The sequence below is a fragment of the Rhododendron vialii genome, chromosome 12a (assembly GCF_030253575.1).
Source record: "Rhododendron vialii isolate Sample 1 chromosome 12a, ASM3025357v1".
In the NCBI taxonomy this organism is placed as follows: domain Eukaryota; kingdom Viridiplantae; phylum Streptophyta; class Magnoliopsida; order Ericales; family Ericaceae; genus Rhododendron; species Rhododendron vialii.
Genome location: NC_080568.1, coordinates 22,935,180 through 22,954,585, shown reverse-complemented (window position 1 = coordinate 22,954,585; position 19,406 = coordinate 22,935,180). Strand labels below are relative to the sequence as shown.

General features: G+C 36.9%; 1 protein-coding gene and 1 long non-coding RNA gene across 2 annotated transcripts; both read right to left on the bottom strand.

Annotated features, from left to right (window-relative positions):
• Nucleotides 1-9,784: 9,784 nt before the first annotated feature.
• On the bottom strand, nt 9,785-11,777 carry LOC131311055 (uncharacterized). Its single transcript, XR_009195377.1, has 2 exons — nt 10,790-11,777; nt 9,785-10,009 (listed from the first exon to the last, which is right to left on the bottom strand). It is a non-coding gene; the product is annotated as an uncharacterized LOC131311055 (long non-coding RNA).
• Nucleotides 11,778-12,387: 610 nt separating this feature from the next.
• LOC131311051 (uncharacterized) lies at nt 12,388-15,517 on the bottom strand. Its single transcript, XM_058338370.1, has 5 exons — nt 15,250-15,517; nt 14,958-15,152; nt 13,994-14,085; nt 12,769-13,898; nt 12,388-12,614 (listed from the first exon to the last, which is right to left on the bottom strand). Exons 1-4 carry the CDS (start codon nt 15,478-15,480, stop codon nt 13,244-13,246), a joined length of 1,173 nt encoding a protein of 390 aa, XP_058194353.1. The 5' UTR covers nt 15,481-15,517; the 3' UTR covers nt 12,388-12,614; nt 12,769-13,243.
• Nucleotides 15,518-19,406: the final 3,889 nt, after the last annotated feature.

Here is a 19,406-nt window from a genome sequence, read left to right as displayed (position 1 = left end):
AGTATATTGTTCTGACAAAATTGGTATGGGTACACCACTTGTACACCTTCTTGTATGAGACCTATTTTGAGGGCCTACACAAATATTGTGAACCTTGCAATTTGTTCACAACATTTTTTGAAGAGTCCCTATAAAAACTAATTCACTCAGACATCAGTAAGTGCTTGATCTATATGATGTTTTTTTGGTCTATACAAGTAGAGACAAAAAAAAAATGCAAAGATCAAGTACTTACTGATATCCGGCTGAAATGATTTCCTGGAAACCCTTCAAAAAATATTTTGAACAAATTAAAACAACTCAGATAATTTATGTGAGATCTTGAAGACTTTGTATTTTGTGTTCGTATGTAGTACTCCCTCCGTCCCATTTTTATTGTCCATTTTCGTTTTTCGTGCCGTTCTTTCAACGCTTATATCTTTCAATACACTACAAGAAATTACACCATTGCAGACTAAAATTTCCGACTAAAATAAATTTAGTCACCTATTGTTGGACAATTACCGACTAAATAAATTTAGTCGGGAAATAATAATCTTTGCCAACTAAAACAAATTTTAGTCGGGAAATAATAATGTTTGCCGACAAAAAAATAAATTTAGTCGGCAAATATAAATTTTCCCCTAATTTAAAAAACAATAAATGAAAAACATTTTTCGACTAAATAATTTAGTAGGGAATAGGTAATATTTGCCGACTAAAATTACATTTGGTCGGCAAAAATCAATTTTCCTCTAATTTTAAAAAAATCAATAAATGAAAAAACATTTCCCGACTAAATAATTTAGTAGGGAATAGTAATATTTGCCGACTAAAATTACATTTCGTCGGCAAATATCAATTTTTTTTCTAATTTACCAAATCGATCAACAAATGAAAAACATTTCCCGACTAAATAATTTATAGGTAATATTTGCTGACTAAAATTACATTTGGTAGGCAAAAATCAATTTTTTTCCCCTTTTACACAAATTTCAAGAAAGGAAATATTTGTTCCGACGGACATTGATCACGATGCAACCTTTCCTGATCTAAACCGTTCTTTTTTTTTCCTTCTTTAATCATAAGATTTTTCGAAATTTTTTGGCTCGATCGGGTTAAGGAAAGCCGTCTATCAACATGCAAATTCTTAAATAAAAAGAATTTTGTTGTCAGATCAAGTGTCTATTCATAGGTGATTAACTTCATTCTTGGTACGAATGATCTAATTTGTATTACGTCAAAAGAGATGATTTGGATTTGGCCAAAGAAAGACCTCAAGCAGGGCTTGGTTAGTGCACTATAACACTTAAACATCTCCGAACGCATTAAATATCTTTCGATCTTAATTAATTGAAAAGTCGCATGGACTCCCAAAAATGGCTAAAAAATTAGAATTGAGGAAGTAATAATTAAGGACTGTGCGCAAAAAGAAAGGGTTGGATCACTAAACTCAAACCGAACGTAGTCGCGTTTCTTGGGAAGAAGATAGTAGTTGGTGTTGGTGTTGGTGTTGTTGTACGGTGTGGTGTGGTTGCTGTGCTGATCAAGGTTCCGTTCTGTGGTCTTTGCTGTCTCTTGGCCGCCCTTGACATGGCGGTAGTGAGGGTCTTGATCAACGTTTTTGGGCGGCTGAACTTAGGGCTGGGCATGGATCTGTTGTTTGCTCGTAGGTTTTGCTTTAGTTTTTGTTTTCTATTTTTTTGTTGTTGTTTTCTTCCCCTTCATGGGAATTTCTCTCACTCCTTGTGTGTGTTGTTTTGGTGGGTTTTCTACGTCGTCTTGATGGCTTTTCGAAGTCGGAAACGAGTCTTGTCCTGAATGTTCAATTCGTTTGTAAGTTTAGGTCTCTTTGTGGTTGCTTTCCTTTCTCCTTGGAGGTGGCTACCCGTTCGGCCGTTTCCGATATATGTTTTTCATATCAATGAAAGTATCTCTAGAGTTTGACCAAAAAGTTAAAAATTTGGTAAGAACCCTAGCCCCGTTATATATTTTAGCAAAAAATTAAATAGACATCCTATCGAAGTTATCATGGGTTCCACGGAGTTAAATGTTAAGTCTTGGTCATTGGATGGTTCTGCCCATTGTCTTGGTCGATGTCGATGGTAAGCCCTTCATATTCCCATTGACTTGGGCATGCTTGTCTTTGATCCAAAGACTCCACACATACTTCTTGGAGTAGTCTTTTCTGCCTTTTTCATTTTTGACCTCCTAGCTAGCTTAATATAAGCGTACAAGATCACTCTGCCCATCTATGTTCTGCCCGTCTATTTTGGTCCCCATTTATTTACTATTTTTTGTCCCACATATACCAAGTAATTGCTGGGACTAAACCAGTCATGCATCATTTTCAAAATGTATCTATTCTTTGGATTTGTAAATGAAAAGTATTTAACTTGTGAATCTAACTTTTGGCCCCAGCAAACAAAATTCCTTGCTCCACCCCTAGGTGCAATGAATCTAATCTAATAGGCGACTCGTCCTCAGTGTCGTTATTAGAGTGAAGAAAAATGAAATTATGTATTATTGATCATGTGTAGCTCATTTGCGGGCTTTAGATAACAAAAAGGTTAATAACTATTGCCCACTAAAGAACCCTTTTTGCACGAAGGCAATTAGCTATAAACTCATATCAAAACATTAGTTTTATTTAGAATTACAACAAAGCATTTCCTTGTTTTTCAAAATGACTTTTTAATAAAAACATTTTACCTATACTTTTAAGAAATCAATTTTGTCATAGAATATAAGCAAAATCAATAATTCTAATTCTAACACAAAACCTAATATCACTTATATCCCAACAAGCGTTATCAATTGAACCTCAAATGGTACTATGCAAAGAAACGTTATCATTACGGTCCACACTAGGACAATAACCAAAATGACAAAGGTTTACGAACTTATGCATCTCTGTGGGTGAGACAACATTGGCTGGAAATGTATAAGCGAACGACATGGTCATCAGTGGCGGGCAGGAATTTTGACCCGGGAGGACCGACTTAATAGACATATATTTTTGGAAAATTTATATAAATGGTCTTCTTAGTTTCACCCGAGTCTCATTTTCGTCCTCCAAGTATATTATGTGGTCACCGATATCGAGTGATCTTCGATTTTGGTGACAATGCTATGATTGGTAATAAGTGAAATCCTATCGGTTCATATCAAGCATTATAAAAAATTACTCGGCAGTTATGTTTTACAATTTATAGCTTTGATTTACTTGATAGTCAACTAGGTCTTATGTTGCACTTATTGTTGCAGAAGCCACACGATCGCGAGAAAATCATTACGATCGAGACCGTTCATTTTGTCACACTTGTTGAATAATTCATCCTCGTAAATTTGTGACTCGATTAGGTTTAGAAAACCCCTTTATCGAGACATGAACTCATAATAAAATAATATTTTCGTTCAAACAATTGTCTAATGAAAAACGATCAAACTATAATCTCCGGTAAAGAATGATCTTTAACCCACTAATAAAACAAAGATAGATGGTTCTAACCTGGCAAAAGGACCTCAAGTGGGGCTCGGGTGATAATGGTTCTAATTTGCGTATTTGGAGAAATAGGTTCTGTCTGTGAATGTAATTGCAATATTCTCTTTTAGTGTGTAGGTCCTAAAAAAAAGATTTAGTGCTAACAAGTTTTTTTTTTTATTTTAAGAGAGTAAATTTAAAAGCTTATCCAAAAAAAAAAGTAAATTTAAAAAATAAGAGTAAAACAGATGAAACCGAATGGTATAAGTATATTTATTACCGAAAAGAAAACAAAGTATAGCGGTGGTGGAGTGGCAAGTTGCGTGTGGGATGAACCATATGGTCTTAGGTTCAAGACCCTCCATCTTGGAACAAGGGAATCTTGCCAAGGCAAATCCCCATCAAAAAGGGCAATTTAATTTTTCCATTTTGGCGACACCCCTTGATTTTTTTGTAATAACATTTGAAGCCACAATGCAATTATTATTGCTGACTAAATATTCAGTCGGCAAAAGTTAACTTTACCGACTAAAAGAGAAACTGTGACTAAGTTTTTTAGTCACCCATTTAGTCGCAAAAACCATCCATTGGCCGATTAAACCTTATTTAGTCGGCAATTACATTTGCCGACTCTCATTCCCCGACTAAATTGCCGACCAAATTATTTAGTCGGGAAAACCATTTTGCGACTAAAAAGGTTACATTAGGTAACTAAACCTTTAGTCGGCAATTGTGTTTTTTCCTGTAGTGATATAAATCTCAAAAAATATACAATATGGATCTTGTTTGATAGTTCTCGATTAGATATATAATACAAAGTTTTCAAAATTATGAAAAACATTGTAGATTGAGAGATATAACCGTTGAAAGAACGACACGAAAAATAAAAATGAACAATAAAAATGGGACGGAATGAATAATTAGTCGAAATTTTATATTAGATTAGCTTTCTCGTATTTTGATCATTGCTGTAAAAATTGTTGTGTATTAAGGGCACACTTTTTTTAATTTCGCCTTGAGCACTCAAAACTCTTGGCCTGGCTCTGAGTATACGTGAGTATGTGTTGTATCATTGGGCCGGTTAGTTTACTTGGGTTGTACTTAACTACTCCATCCGTCCCTTTTTAAGTGTCCTGCTTCGTAATTTCAACTTATTAAAAAGACATCATCATTATACCTTTCACATTAATTTTTTCCTCCACTTTCCTTACTTACCCATCATCATTACACTTTTACTCACTTACTTTTTAAAATATAATCTACTTTTAGGGACAAAATAGATAATTCACTAACTTTTACCCACTAACTTTACAAAGTGGACACTTGTTAAGGGACAGCGCAAAATGAAATACGGGACTATAAATAAGGAACGGAGGGAGTATTAAATTCGGGTCGGACCAATTGGTGAAAGTGTATTTAATTACCGGACCCTCTATTTCTTATACATGATGTGGACTAGGGTTACTTTATTTCAACGCTGAAATGACAAGTTTGGGCTGCGGCAGCCGGAGGTACTCACGTGGTTTTACTACTCTTCTAGTTGGCTTCCAGAAGTTCTAATCCTTTACTATTTTACTAATCTCTTTTTTGTCTTTATAGGTTAATTATTGAATCAGTTTTTGTTTGGTAGTTCAGAGAGAGAGAGAGAGAGAGAGAGGTGCGTGCACGGTGGAAATTATTACTAGTACTATACGTTTAAGCATCATTTGACTAGCTACAGTACATTGAATTATTATTCAAACACATATGGTTTTTCAGTACACTGAACTATTGTCGGGATCTGTAGTTTGGACGTAAAAGGCATTTTCATTTTTATTTCTTTTCTCGTGTCAAACAACTTGTGCACTTATATTTATTGACAGTTTCAATGTGAAATTTTGAGTTGGAGAATGTCGGATATTGTGTCATTTTGCCTAACAAAAATATTGGATTTTGGGTTTGCACAATTTACTTTAATAAAATGTCTATATTTTATTTGTTTCAAGTTGTTAAAATAATTTTAATTAGGCTTCGTATTCCATGATTGTTACATGGTTCACAGCTGGTCAAGCTCCCGAATTTAGGATGTGACATTAGAAGTTAAGTCTTGTCCCCGTGCACTCGAGCTGCTCGGCCATGTATGTCATCTTGACGTAGGCACGGTTACAGCACGTGAATCATCATTGCAGCTAGCTCAAGCCATTGCTTGATCCGTAACTGCCTTATCCTATGTGTCATATGTAACGTCACCTGAGGTGGTTATCCGAGCGTGCCCTGCACGCGCTTACTTGGTGGCCAAGTAAGGTGAGGTCTATAAAAGGAGAAGGAAAATAACCTAATGATATACAGTTTCACCCTAACCCTTAATCTACCTTCTTCTTCCTAGATCTAACTTGATCAGCGAGGGGAGCCAAGAACCAAAGCAAACTTGATGATCCTCAAACCGAACACCACATTGCATAAAATAATGAGCAAAAACTATTTTTAATTGGAAAAATGAAATGAATTATGAAAAAAACAAAAAAAAAAAGGGACCAAGTAACTATATTTTGACGTTAGTTTATTTTTATTTTTTTAAAAGAAAAGATAAGGGCCAGTTTTATAAGTTCGTTTTAAACCCAAGAATCTTAAGGCCGCCATTGAGAGAGTCATTCATACATAAGATATAATGAGAGGTTGTGAGTGACGGTGTGAATAATTTGTAGTTTTTCCATACAAATTATAGATCTGCTGCCCCTAGAGTACCCGAATCTGGAGAAGCACATAAATCTTGTGCTTGGTTTCTGTCAAAAAACGCAGTTGCCCGAAACTTTATTTTGGGCAGTGGGCTAGTTTCGCCTCGATGAGACGGATCCCAGAGAATTTCCTTGATCACCGTCCGACCATCAGGGACACCGCACGCGCAGTTTAAATCCGGCGCACGAAAACCGAAAAGCTGCGTTCAGGTTCACACACCGTAGTCGGCACCCGCTTCAGAAGGGAGATGAAGAAGAAGAAAACCGGTCATAATCCTTCCACGTTTTTTTTTTCTAATCCTTAATCCTTCCATGTTTTGATCAGGTCCTTTTCCACCCCAAGTTTGTAAATACTCTACTTTCAAAGATTCGCAAACCTAAATAAAACAACAAAGAAAATTTACTGTTAATATATGGAGTACGGTTAAAAAGACTCGTATTAGCAAAACAAAGGACAGGTTGCCGTAGTGTGGTACAAGCATGCAGTTCCTAGGTGGGCTATTGTGCAATGGTTGGCCATCCTGTGTAGACTTTCCACAAAGGACAGGTTGCAGCAGTGGGGTGTCTTGGTGGAAAACTAATGTGTGTTGTGTTCAAATGCTGTGGAATCTCATGAGCATCTATTTTTTCAGTGCCCTTTTTCATCTCAGTTGTGGAGCTTGTTGCAAATGAAGTTTAGTTCCTTTTGCAGCCTTTCTGTTCTTTCTCAGGTGGTAGATTGGATGGTTCAACACCATACTGGCACTCTTTTCTTGAATCTGGTGGCTATATAAAGTGGTTTTTGCTGCTACGATTTATCATGTTTGGGGGGAGCGTAACAGACGTATTTTCCAACAGCATAGAGGCTTAGATGTGCGGGGTTTGGAAGCTCAGATTTGTACAGAGGTTAGAGCTTGTATCAGTTCTTGGAGAGGAGTGAAGAGAATAGGTGTTAATCTGGCTCTCTGCTCTCGTTGGCGCTTCTCTACTCGTATTTTTTTACTCTAAGTATTAGCGAGTAGCTTGTATAGTTGTTGATTTTGGGTTAGTTGTCTTTTCTGCTGTAGAGTGTTCTTTTGAGCAATTTTTTGGCTTGGTTCACTGGGGGATGCCCCTTTGATTTTGTTTCCTGTTTGTTGTGAATAAAATTTTAATTACCCAAAAAAAAAAAACAAAACAAAACTAGATGAAAAAGACTGGCAAGTATTCAAATAAAGAAAAAAAAGAAAAGAAAAAGACTAGAAGTAAGGTAAAAACCGTGTGCCATATTATACACAGTAACTTACATCTAAATTCTAAAAAGATTGTCTTGTGAAAAGGGAATCAAGTACTTAAAAAAAAAAAGTCTTAGTAGAATAGGGCTTAAGCCTATAATACGATTTAGTACATGGATAAAATTCCAAACAAACATTTTACATCACACAATTTCGCCATAATCTCCAAAGAATTAAACAATAGCAAGAAAGCCACAAGTTTTTACACCACTGACTAAACACAAGAAAATAAAACCAAACGTTTGATTTGTCAAGAGGATGACTTTCAATGAAGATTTATCTTTTAGTTGGTTGACAGACAATCCAAATTTCGTTACTGTTCACCAAAGAGATCAACAAAGAGAGGTTACTTAAACTTTGGAACACCAGCGCAATACCCTTGCTTGAAATGGTCAGTTGACTGATCAGTTCATTGAAGGCAATCCTTGACCTAGCCCAAGTACAATAGTATGGGCCGCCCTTCTTCTTCTTCCTTTGTTTGGGCTAATTAAGCACACTTAACGCTTGAAAAGATTTTTCTCCTTGTAGCTAAACTGTTTTCACCAAAAACTTATAATAATGATCTTGTTCGGAACCTTCATTTTCCGCTAAACTTTCCAAACTTCTTTCTTTGATCGGTTTGAATGATGCTTCCAGTTTGTTGGATACAAATTGTGAGCTATACAATACCCAGACTTGACCTGATAGATGCCACTCGAGTTGAAGTGCATGTCACACCTACTACTGGGAGAGGAATTGCAAGAATGGCTTCCAACGAAAAGGCAAATTTAGATTTCAGCTTGTTAGATTTTGAATCTAACAAAAAGGCAATCTAGTTGGATATACCAACATATCTTCTTCTTTCTTGTGCATGTCATTCTTGGATTTATGTGTCACATGTCGGCTCCGTTTGTTTGGAAGTAAAATATTTTCCGGTAAAATGTTTTACCTATTTTTCGGTATTTGATTGTGTAAAAAATGAAGAAAACATTTTACATGAAAAACATTTTCCATCAATTGGATAAAAATGACTTACCCTTAAATCTTCCGTAAGTTATTTTCCGAAATGAACCCGTTGCTTTCTACTACAATTTTCACTGCTCAATTTCCTCAATCATCAGTCCTAACCCACGATCAATTCCAATAATCTCAGATCTCTTTACCGTTTAAGTCCGCCCCCCCCCCCCACTATTTTGTTGATTTTTGAAAATATTTTTAAGCGCCAACCAAACACCGAAAAATAAAAGTTTGAAATTTATTTTCTGAAAAAATATGGAAAATATTTTATATTGTAATACATCGAAACAAACGGAGCCGTAATGCACAAAAGAGCAATATCTTTGCTATAGATACGATATACCAACATATCTATAGCACTTCAATTTTTCTAAATACGGAAACACAACATTTATTTGGTCAAATCCATTTACAAACTTCCATACCGAATGGATGTGCTGCAATAATGAAGTACTCAGACAAAGCTGTATTTCAAGATGAAACAAATATCTAAGCAACATAAACTTATCACTCAATAGAAACCTACTGTATAATAAGATTTAGTACATGGATAAAATTCCAAACCGTTTGACATCACACAATTTCACCATGATCTCCAAAGAATTAAACAATAGCAAGAAAGCCACAATTAATTTTTCACACCACTGACTAAACACAATCTCTTCTACAACTAGGTGCGTGCCGACGTGCACAGCACGTCATTCATGCCTGTTGTATAGATGTGTTTTGGATTTCGTTTAAATTATGGCTGTTGTTGATCATAGCAAAGGTTATATGGATAAGCTTGATCAAGTGTATGATCAGAAGTTGGTAGTTGTAGAAGTTATGGCCTAGATAAGTTTTTGCACTAAAAAAAAGGTTTCAAGTTATTCAGCTACTTGCATGACTTTGGCTATAGGGTTTTTTATACAATTGCCAAAGGATTATACATAGCAAAAGGTAGAGTTTATTCTAGTCAGACAAAGCAAAAGCTCTTGGTGTGTCAGTTGTTCATGCCTGTTGAGGAGAGCGATGTTGAATGTTTGTGGAATTGTACAAGTATTTGAGTCTAGTAAATGTAAGTGAAATCAACAATCAAAAAATATAGAGACTAACAAAACTGGAATGTTTGAATGATAGGCTTCAAGGTTCCCCACGGTGCGCCATAAAGGTTGAACTTATGAAGGCGTTTCACTCAGTTAGCTTGGATTTCATCATGGACATTCTCATAGCCAACAATACTCCTACCCACTTCATTAGGTTGCGGGGTTCAGAACACAATGATGAGCCCCCCACACAATGTTGATCTTCTAGACTCTAAGTATACAAATAATAAAGTCAGAAACCAGAAGCACTCCTTGAAACATAGGCTGCTACAGAACACGTAAATTAGTTATCGAATGACCAAACATTGTTACAAATGGTACTTCTCCACTTGTCTCAGTCTTTGACCAATCTAAGTGCATGGATCACAGGAGCTTACCTGATAGTATTTAAGAAACTTGTCCCTCTTCTTCTTGGAAGTTGGGGGTGAGAAGATCTCAGTCCATGTCAAATGGCATCGGGTCAAGATTTACACCTTTTATCAACTCAAAACCTTTTAGCTGCAAAGAAAGCAATATAAGTCGGGGACACAAAAATTTCATATAGCTATTTGATTTCAACTCGCAACCTTTTATTCTCAACTTTCAATACAAAGTATAATTGTTATGTGTACAACCACTTAACAACATGTTAAGAGAGCGAAAGGAACCTTCTTTTCTTTTCCAGTCTTAGTAAGGTCTTCAAGAATGAATGTTTTTGCCTTGGTATTCTCACAAAGGGTTTTGAAATTGGCAGTCACTCCATTCTTTTCAGCCCAATGTACCAAAAAATTGCCTTGGTACACATACCAGCGCTCACAATGAAATCAGGTTGTTCAAGCAGTCAAAAGAGCTCAAAAAAGACACCTAATGCGGCAGTTTAGCTCTAAACAAGAACGCGAAAATAACTTCTGAGTACAAGGTTGCGAATAGCTATTTTTCCAATGCCAGTATCTTATTAAAGCTCAGAAACGCAAGCGCAACAGATCAAACACCAATGTCGATAAAAATGGCATAACTTTGAGAAGAAGGAAGTCTAAAGTTTAATGTGAGCTCTTTGCTGTTTGCCCTTCGCAGTTATGACAATAAATGAAAATAAAGTAAGCATGGACATTTCGAACGACGATTCTAAGACATCCCATAACCGTAAGGGATATATAAAAGACTGAACTCTGCAATTTCCTTTTTTCATCTGATCTTTTATAGGATTCTAGAAGCATAAAAATGGAAAATAAATAAAGTAAGAGCTTTGGGCTGAGAAGTGGACAAAAAATACCTACAAAGGAGTGAAAGGACTCTTACCAATATAAATGCCCTCTTTTGTCTCATTCGGGTTTTCTCATTCCTTCATTGGGTTGGTTGGGAAGTATGGGCTCGCTAGACACATATTTAACCCATGCATATGGACTTACATTCCCATGGCAAGATCAACAACATTAGATTTCAACACTACCATTGCATTCTCCATATTCTGACAACAAAACCAAACAGAGTATATAGGCATTATTAGTTTGTGTTTCTTTCAGATTAAAAAACAAAGCAAAAAAAATTTGTCTTTGCTTATACAGGATGTTTTACCCTAGACTCTCAGTCCATTTCAATTTAAAATAGAACTATCACACACAGAAAACCTTCTCTCCACCATATTAGTCAGTTTAAAAGAAAGGATTGGGTTTCACATGATCATGTTTGATGAGTTAGAAAGGAAAGCATCAGAGATAAGAATGGGAATGACCTTTCTTTGTTGACATTTGAATTTACTGAGCAACCTCATTGTTTCTTAGAGACCAACAAGTTTGTTTCTCACCAATTCCCACCATTTCCGTTGTAAAACAATGCCGGATGAATTAAAAAGTTCCCTTTCCCCTCTCCCTCACCCTTTCCCACCAAACATTAGTCAATAACAAACATTACGATTGGGCATGCGTTGCAAATGATTTGGGATTTTCTTTTTTCATTGAGTTAGCTTTTTTTAATATTTGTACGACAATGAAAACAAGAAATGGGCAAATATACCATGGGTGCGAGAATAAGCGTGAGACTCATGAGTGCACGGAGGCGTAATGTAAACAAAACATTCTTCCATCCATACACATCCTTTGGCTAAATCACGTACAAAACTGAAATAAATTCCAATGCCCATTTCAATATCGTCCATTTCAAAGAAATGTTCAAAATCATCTTAGAAACTCAAAATGACTCTTCCATAGAACTATCAAAGCAACACTACATAGGCTCAAATTAGTTTATATCTTGTGAATATGTTCTATCACCAATGTTCGAAATATACTCACACGTTATTCAAGTCCATTGCGCCCGGTGCAGGTACTTAAAATCTAGCATGGATGGTGTCAAAATCTAGCTAGGAAGCATAGGCTCCAATAACTAAAAACTTTATTGATTACAAAAGCTCATGCTTTAGTTTTTCCCCAAACAAACAAAGCTCTACAAAAAATCAAAAGGAAACAGTGAAAAGAAAACGGCAAGAATTCAATTGGTTTTCCCAATTACCGAGAATTATCAAAGAAAATTGCTTCCAAAAATTCTTTGCAAGTGTAGCAAAATTCAAGATGCTGCTTCTAACCAGATAATCAATCATATACAATGTAGCTGTTTAGTACCTATTCGAGAGTCAGATTTCTAAGCGTGTCCACAAACTATTTTAAGACGACACAGAAAATTGACTAAAAAATCTGGAAAAGAAAACGATGAACCAACATGCATCGCCGATAACAAGTTGAAAATTAACCTAACAATGAACACTAACAACAAACTAACCTAAAAACCCAATCTTGCTGAAAGAAAACATTCACGCAAATACGAAATTCTTTTGGAAACTTACCAACAATTTCAGGACTTGAAAATCTGCTAAATTGCTGAAAAAGATAGTAGGAAAAATAAAACAACAAATCACCTATAGTGCAGCAAAGTAGCAAAAATCAAAGATGTATACTCTAGTAATGAACGGGGGACCAAACCATAAACTAAACTCACCACTTGTTCTGAGCAACCAACTCCTCCCATAACAAGTTCGTGCGATTAACCCTAGAAACCATGGTAGCTCTGTTGGCATCCTATGGTAAATTCGTCAACAAAATCGCGAGTCCATCAACGCATGTATCGCGACCTGCACATAAAAACATCCCGTCGGTCAATACAAAATTTTCAACCAAAATTAAGACGCCAGCACTAAAAAATCTCCCAAGCAAGATTTTCAGGTAGAAAACCCCTACATGCGGCATAAGCACATTCACCAAAAATCAATGCAATTTGAAACCCACCTACATGCAACTCGAATTCCGCGTTGAAATACAAGTCCAGGGGAAGAGTCGTGCAACCTTCTCATCGCGATCTGATGTTTCCATTCCCGAAATCTCTCAAACTCAACGTCCCTTATCTTCTCCGATTCACGGAGTACTGGCGTGATGGCGATGAGGATTTCGTTCCAGAGAGAGAGGGCAGCAATGGCGTGGTGGTGTGATTCGGTTAAGAGAGAAAGAGTGGGAAAGTAAAGTTGAAGGGCTATACCTGGCTGGACACAATGAAGCCACGTACTCCATGCTTAGACCCAACAAACAATTAAACAAACACGTAGCCCAGTAAATTCAAGAAGTGAAATTATGATTTTGCCCAACAAAAAAACCAACAAGAAGCCAAAACCACAAAGGGCAAAGTCGTCCACCGAGAAAGTGGCGAGCGAAAGACGTTCTTATTTAGGAGGAGGAGGATATGACCCTAACATTATATTGCCCCCATTCAAGGATTCTTCATCTTGATCCTTAACTTCCTGGCCACCTGCTCCGCTCTAGGATGCACAGGCCTTTTGCTAGAATCACACCGTTCGACTTCCACCCAGTTGATAACCTTCAATATGAGCGACCGAGGAACTTTTTGCACATCTCCCTCTACTCTCCCCTTCGTTTTCTTCAGACCCGTCTCCAAAGCTTTCTCAAGAAATTCCATGAACCAGTTTCCCGCTTCGGTCTCAATCTGCCTCCCCAACTTGATCGTATTCCCAAGGCTGCAGCAAGTAGCTGGTTTCTTGTTTTCATCGTTTTCGGAAGAGGGAGGAGTGGGCACCACCTTGAGACATGATGATCTCACATGCTTCCCTAAGATTGTCTTCTGATCACTTCGTTCAGGAAACACTGCGATTGATTTGTAGAGTACATTCCTTCTTTTGGATGATGCTTTCGCGTCCAAGGAGTTGTGAGGGAGTTCATTTAAGATGGAGGAGTCTTCTTCAGATTGTTTTGTGTTCGGGGTTTGGGCCATTTCAGTTGCTGTTGCTGCTTGAATGGACACCATTTCAGCTACTGCTTGCACAATTTGGGTATGGAAATCCAGGAACTGATCGAAACAGGCAGCCGGTGCATCTGATTTCGCAGTTTTGCTTAAGTTTGAAAACATCCTAAAAGGAGTCAATCATGTTAATTTATGAACGAAGCATAAAGATTAACAAATCAAGTTTTTGAAAAAAAATTGGTGGAAGGAGAGGTATTGTACTTGAGGGACCGGACTAGATTTTCGGTGGCTGAAGCATCTCTTAGTGCTTGAAGTGCAACCTTTTGTGCTGTTTCTCTCGGCTGCATTGCTTCCTATAATGCCACAGAATTTAAATTTACTGAGACAAAAATGATCATAATCAAACATAAATTTCAAAAAAGATCATAAGATTGATGGTTGAAAGCATTGTTGTTTGTTCAGTGGAAGTTAACAACATACAGTTCAACAAGACGGAATGAAAAGAGGGAGACAGTGACTGGGGAATTTTTCAAGGGCCAAAACTAAAATCTTGAAGTTAAAACTGAAATTCGAGTTGTACGTTAAGGTGCTATATGTCAGACATCCAATGGGACCATCAAAGTCATTCTAAAACCATCAGCAATGATATTGTTTTTTATTGGGAGTGTTTGCTAAGTTTACGTCTAACCATTGCGAGTTGCGAATAAGGTGTCTTGAAGTGTGCTAATGCATTACGAGGTGTAGTGCACCTTGGTAGGCTTCATCGACATCTCATCACCATATTCTTGACAGCTCTTTTTGGTAAAAGCCCTTGTCTGAACAAGTGACCATGGGATCCAAACAGTTTAACTTTTTCCGCGAATGTCCTCTTCTTAGTGAAATTTAAAAAATACACGGTTCAAATCATTATGATGGAATTTCGATAGAGCCCTCCGAAATATAGCACAACCCCTTATTGTATGACTACACAACAAGGGCCCTTTCCCCTATATTCAACACTCTCAAAGTACCATGTGATATTTTCACGTGATTCTCTTGACAAATCAGGTAACTATAAATCTTTTGTGGGTGAGACATAAAAACACACCATGGACTAGAATACTACTAAGCGGAGCTGCATAATACCACACAGAATTTCGGGAGTACCCAATAAGTAGTCCCTATTCACACTCCTTAACAATTACTATCATAGAAAGAGAAGGCATATAAACAGAATCCAATTCACCTTTCCCAACGTGCTTAGCTTTCCAGGAAAATTCATTGCCAGACTTTTGTAGTCGCTACCGGACTGAGACTCCGGTTGCGAAACCACCACCACCTTTGAGTTTGCTGAATTCTGTGCATCCCCGGCCCCCATTTTCAGAGAAGCTGCCGCTCTCGCATTGCGCAAGCTCGGCGGTGGAGTCACACTTTTCTTCTCCTGAAATAGAACAAACGAAAGAGAAAAGGCTCCTCAAAACTTCTATTAAGAAAGAAATTTTTAAAAAAGGAATGGCAAAGAGGCAAAATGTACCTACAGCTGTGTTGTAGGGACTCCTAGGGATCCTCGGCTCTCTATCGCAAACACTCTTGCTCCTCGGAAACTTCGACACAGACGGAGTCACGCAGCTTTTCCTGAACAAAGCAGGACTGGTCGAATCCCCCTTCGAATCCACCATTTTAGACAAAAGCCCTCCCCCAAATGAAGACCTAATAACAGACCCACCACCACTTGAGCTTCCGTCTTTCACAGCCCTGCCTCTTATCATCGGCGAACCTGGAAAAATACCGCCGAATCTCCCCGAATTAGTCCTCTCTTTTATCGGTGTACTGCACTGACAAAACTGCCATTTCGATGTCATTTAAGTGAAATTTTTTGTAAAATATTTATGAAACAATATTAATTGTCCCAAATAAAAAACAAATTAAAAAATAGAGAGAACTATTTAGGGCAGCCGGCCATACTGTGCTTCTTCTAAATATTAGACTCCGTAGTTTAATTTTTTCTTTGCCATCTCCTGGTAATTAAATTTCATCATGAACATTTAAGAGTGCCTCGTAGATTGGCTTCATGTACTTTGGGAGTTGATCAATCGCATTCATGTCCCACCTAACACCCGAGCACTTGATGTCACACAATCATACCACCTATATTCAGGGAAGAGCAATGTGCTAGACATGTTCCAAAGTTTACACATCCATTCTTACATCTTCATAAGTACATAGAAAAAATCACAACACTATTTAAGGATCCCACCAGCACTTATCAAAGAACATCAACTGCGTTAAAAATCATGTTGATCGAGCAGTGATTGATATATTGTCGAACCACAGATATATGAATGGGTTCTAATCCAATGTTGCAATCTTTTTCTAAAGGTGAATGCATTGTGATCAAATCCAATGTTGCAATCTTTTTCTAAAGGTCAATGTCCTTGGAATAGCTCTAAGATGTGAACCATTTGGATCATCAAGGTGGGTCCAAAAAGAATCCGAAAATAGGCAAACTAAGTTATCAAAATGGATCCAAAAAGAACAAAAAAAAAAATGCGAATTTTTTAATTTTGTCTCTATAGCTAGCAATAGTACCTCTGCACTGCATTTGTGAAACATTTGAGTTCTTCATAGGCACCATGAGCCTCATAGATATCATCTAGAACATATATCATTATTATAATTTTTGTGAGAACCAGACGGGCAAGAGAGTGTTACGGCTCGAAACAAACTGCTGTAGAATAGAAAAAGCACTCCACTGTCTCTCACATAAGGAATATGTGGCCGTAGGTCCCAGTCTTTCCACCACCTAAATATATGAAAGTAGAATGCATGGTTGCATATGAGTTAAACAAAAAAACACTTACAGGAAGCCCATGGTACACCCCAATTAAAAGAATTAATCTTCTTCTGTTGTGCGAGTGTGTGGGTAAAATGAGCCTGGAAGCAGAATGGTTGCACCCTGAAAAGGAGAAGCATGCATTTAATCTTTTCTCTGTTTTGTTTTTTGAAACGGCAATCTTTTCACTGTTCAAAGCGCTCTCAATGTTTTAATCTTTTTTTTTGTTCCCAATTTGGTTGTTTATCTTTTATGATAAGCTGTTTCTATTTTTCATTTAGGAAACAAAAAAGATTGAACAGAGTTTAGATTAACCGGTGTCATTGCCAAATATAAATAACATATACGCACACGCAACATATTTTCTTTTAATAAGCACACGCAGAATACCTGGAGATCTGGCAGAGTTCTTCCTTGTGTAACATTTGTAGTCGATTGAAATCAATTTTTGCAAGCCTAAATAGCTTTTCATTCCTAGAAGCATCCTTTTCATAAACAGAAATGTAATGCCTAGCTTCAACTCTTGGAATTTCCCTTTGGAGTGGTTGGTACAGGCAGGGGCGACTCCAGGATTTTGGAACCATGGGGTCATTTATTTATAAGCATATATTTTATTATCAATTATAAAAAAAATCAATGGTAATGACAACTAATAATCTAATTTTGACAAAAAACACATCAAAAGCTCAACAAGCATTTCAACTAAAACAATAAAAGATATCAAAAGGTATGTTCTAATAATCTTATTTTCAGTTTCACCCATACTAAAATAAACTCAAGAACTTCTACAGTTGAATTCAACGGGTTCCACATTTTGAAATGTTGTATGATAGTTTCTTTGTCGATAATATCAAATACTTCTTTTACGCTTGCGTTTTATTCTATGTGGTGTCTTAACTTTTACTAAGGGTTACAAAGAGGAGTAATTTTCAGTAGTCTTGGGCCCAACATGTCACGACCCAAAATCGACCCTGGAAGTCGTGACCGGCCAAGCGGGTGTTAAGCCGCCGAAGGCCTGCTTATATTCTAGTTTAGGGATTTCTAACATCGGCGTCATTTTAAACAATAGAACTCAAGTATGCGGAAGCGTAGAATAAATAAGATAATCCAGAGCTTCTAAGTGTACAAGTATAATAGTTACAAACCATTAGACAATACACGATTCTCCACGGTTATTCTAACACCTCATTCAGCCACAACTTGCAATCTATCTTAACCTGAAAAATTGGAAAAAGATTTTTATAAGCCGAAGCTTGGGTGAAAAATGTATACTAAAGTTACAAATTTGACCATGGAAATACCCCACATTATAAAACAGTTCAAAGCAACAATCCAAATATTTCCTTGAACATCCAGTACATGCATTTTAGCCTGTAAGCTTTTTTTTTTTTTTTGTCCAAAAGATGGACCCTTTTCTTTTCATTTCTCTTTCAACTTTTACACTTTTGAGCGATAATAGCATTCACCAGTATTTTTAATTTGCCAATCGGTTGGGTAGCGAGCCCATTGAAGAGTGGTAAGATGTCATTACCCGGTGATGCCTGGCTGCATCTCCTACCTTATTAGTTCACGCCACTAGTATCTTTACCCATCCCCAAGCGCTCGGGACATCGTTCGAATGAATCATATTATCACAAGCATGTACTAGCAACCAGTAAAATTCAAGTTTTCAAAACATATTGCCATGGTCTAATTTAACTGAAACTCAAAAGATTTATAAACTAGCCATTGCATGCATTAACATCAATTAAACCAAGTAGGAAGTTCAAATTCTATATTTTCCAACAAAATCAAGCAATGGCATCTCATTCCAAAATTTCAGAAAATACATGTAACTAAGGTATGTGCAACTCACCAAAAAGTAATGTCTAGCTCATCACGCGTGCGAACTACTCCATTGAATTGATACCGAAGTAGAAGCGCACTGATCATCACTAACCCAAAAATACGGCTAAGTAATTAGTCTAAATTAGGACACCCCTGTAGGACCAATAACAATTAGTTCCCAAATCTCCCACAAAAATCCAATTCTCAACCTTTTTCACCAATTGAAATTTGGAAAGGACCATAATGAAAAGTAATTTAAATGACATGAAATATTTATCCATTTAATACTCTAATTATGAAGAAAACGTCAAAAATAGTAACTCCTGTGAGTTTGTCCCGAAAAATCTGGAATATGTATGGATAAATTGAAGGGATGCAACCTAGAACTCAACAAGCAATCTGATCCTTTGTCAAAAATAAGTATCGTCTGAGATTATAAAATAGGTTTTATGGTGTAGGGCTCAAAAATTAGGAGTAGAGATCAAGAACAATGAAGGATACGAGAATTCAAATTTACTGATTAAGTTTCCTTGACTTCTGAAAAGAAATTGCTGTTGAACGGTGATGGCCATGGCTGGACCAGATCTTAAAGGAGAAAAATGGCCGCCTCCTTCTCCTGCACGCGCTTGCTCTCTCTCTCTCTCTCTCTCTAAACGATGGAAGAAAAGAGGGGTGGAGTTGATTTCCTAATTACTAAGTAAAATTAACTAATATAATATCCTTATACAAGACTATATATACTTCGGTGGATTCAAAAGTTGAATCAGCACCCATTTCACCCATGCATGCCACATGCCACCACAAAACACCGTGTTGCACCACGTGGTGCTTCGCGCCCGATCGTCACTATTTTGGTCCGTTTGCGTACAAATTACGGTCTCCAAAAATTCTCATAATTTCAACATAAACAAATAAAAATATGAGGATCATTGTAGCATTGTTCAATTTTCAAGGCAAAATCCTAACATAGAATAACTTGTACCGTGTATCAGATATAACTCAATTGTCCCTTAGTATTTACAAAATTAAATCAGA

Bases quoted from the DNA above. Each gene is read 5' to 3' on its own strand.
- LOC131311051 (XM_058338370.1), bottom strand. From the start codon at position 15,480: ATGATAAGAGGCAGGGCTGTGAAAGACGGAAGCTCAAGTGGTGGTGGG. The intron at 15,153-15,249 runs GTAGGTACATTT...GTTCTATTTCAG, and splicing joins GGAGTCCCTACAACACAGCT to GAGAAGAAAAGTGTGACTCC. The intron at 13,899-13,993 runs GTACAATACCTC...GACTCCTTTTAG, and splicing joins AATCTAGTCCGGTCCCTCAA to GATGTTTTCAAACTTAAGCA.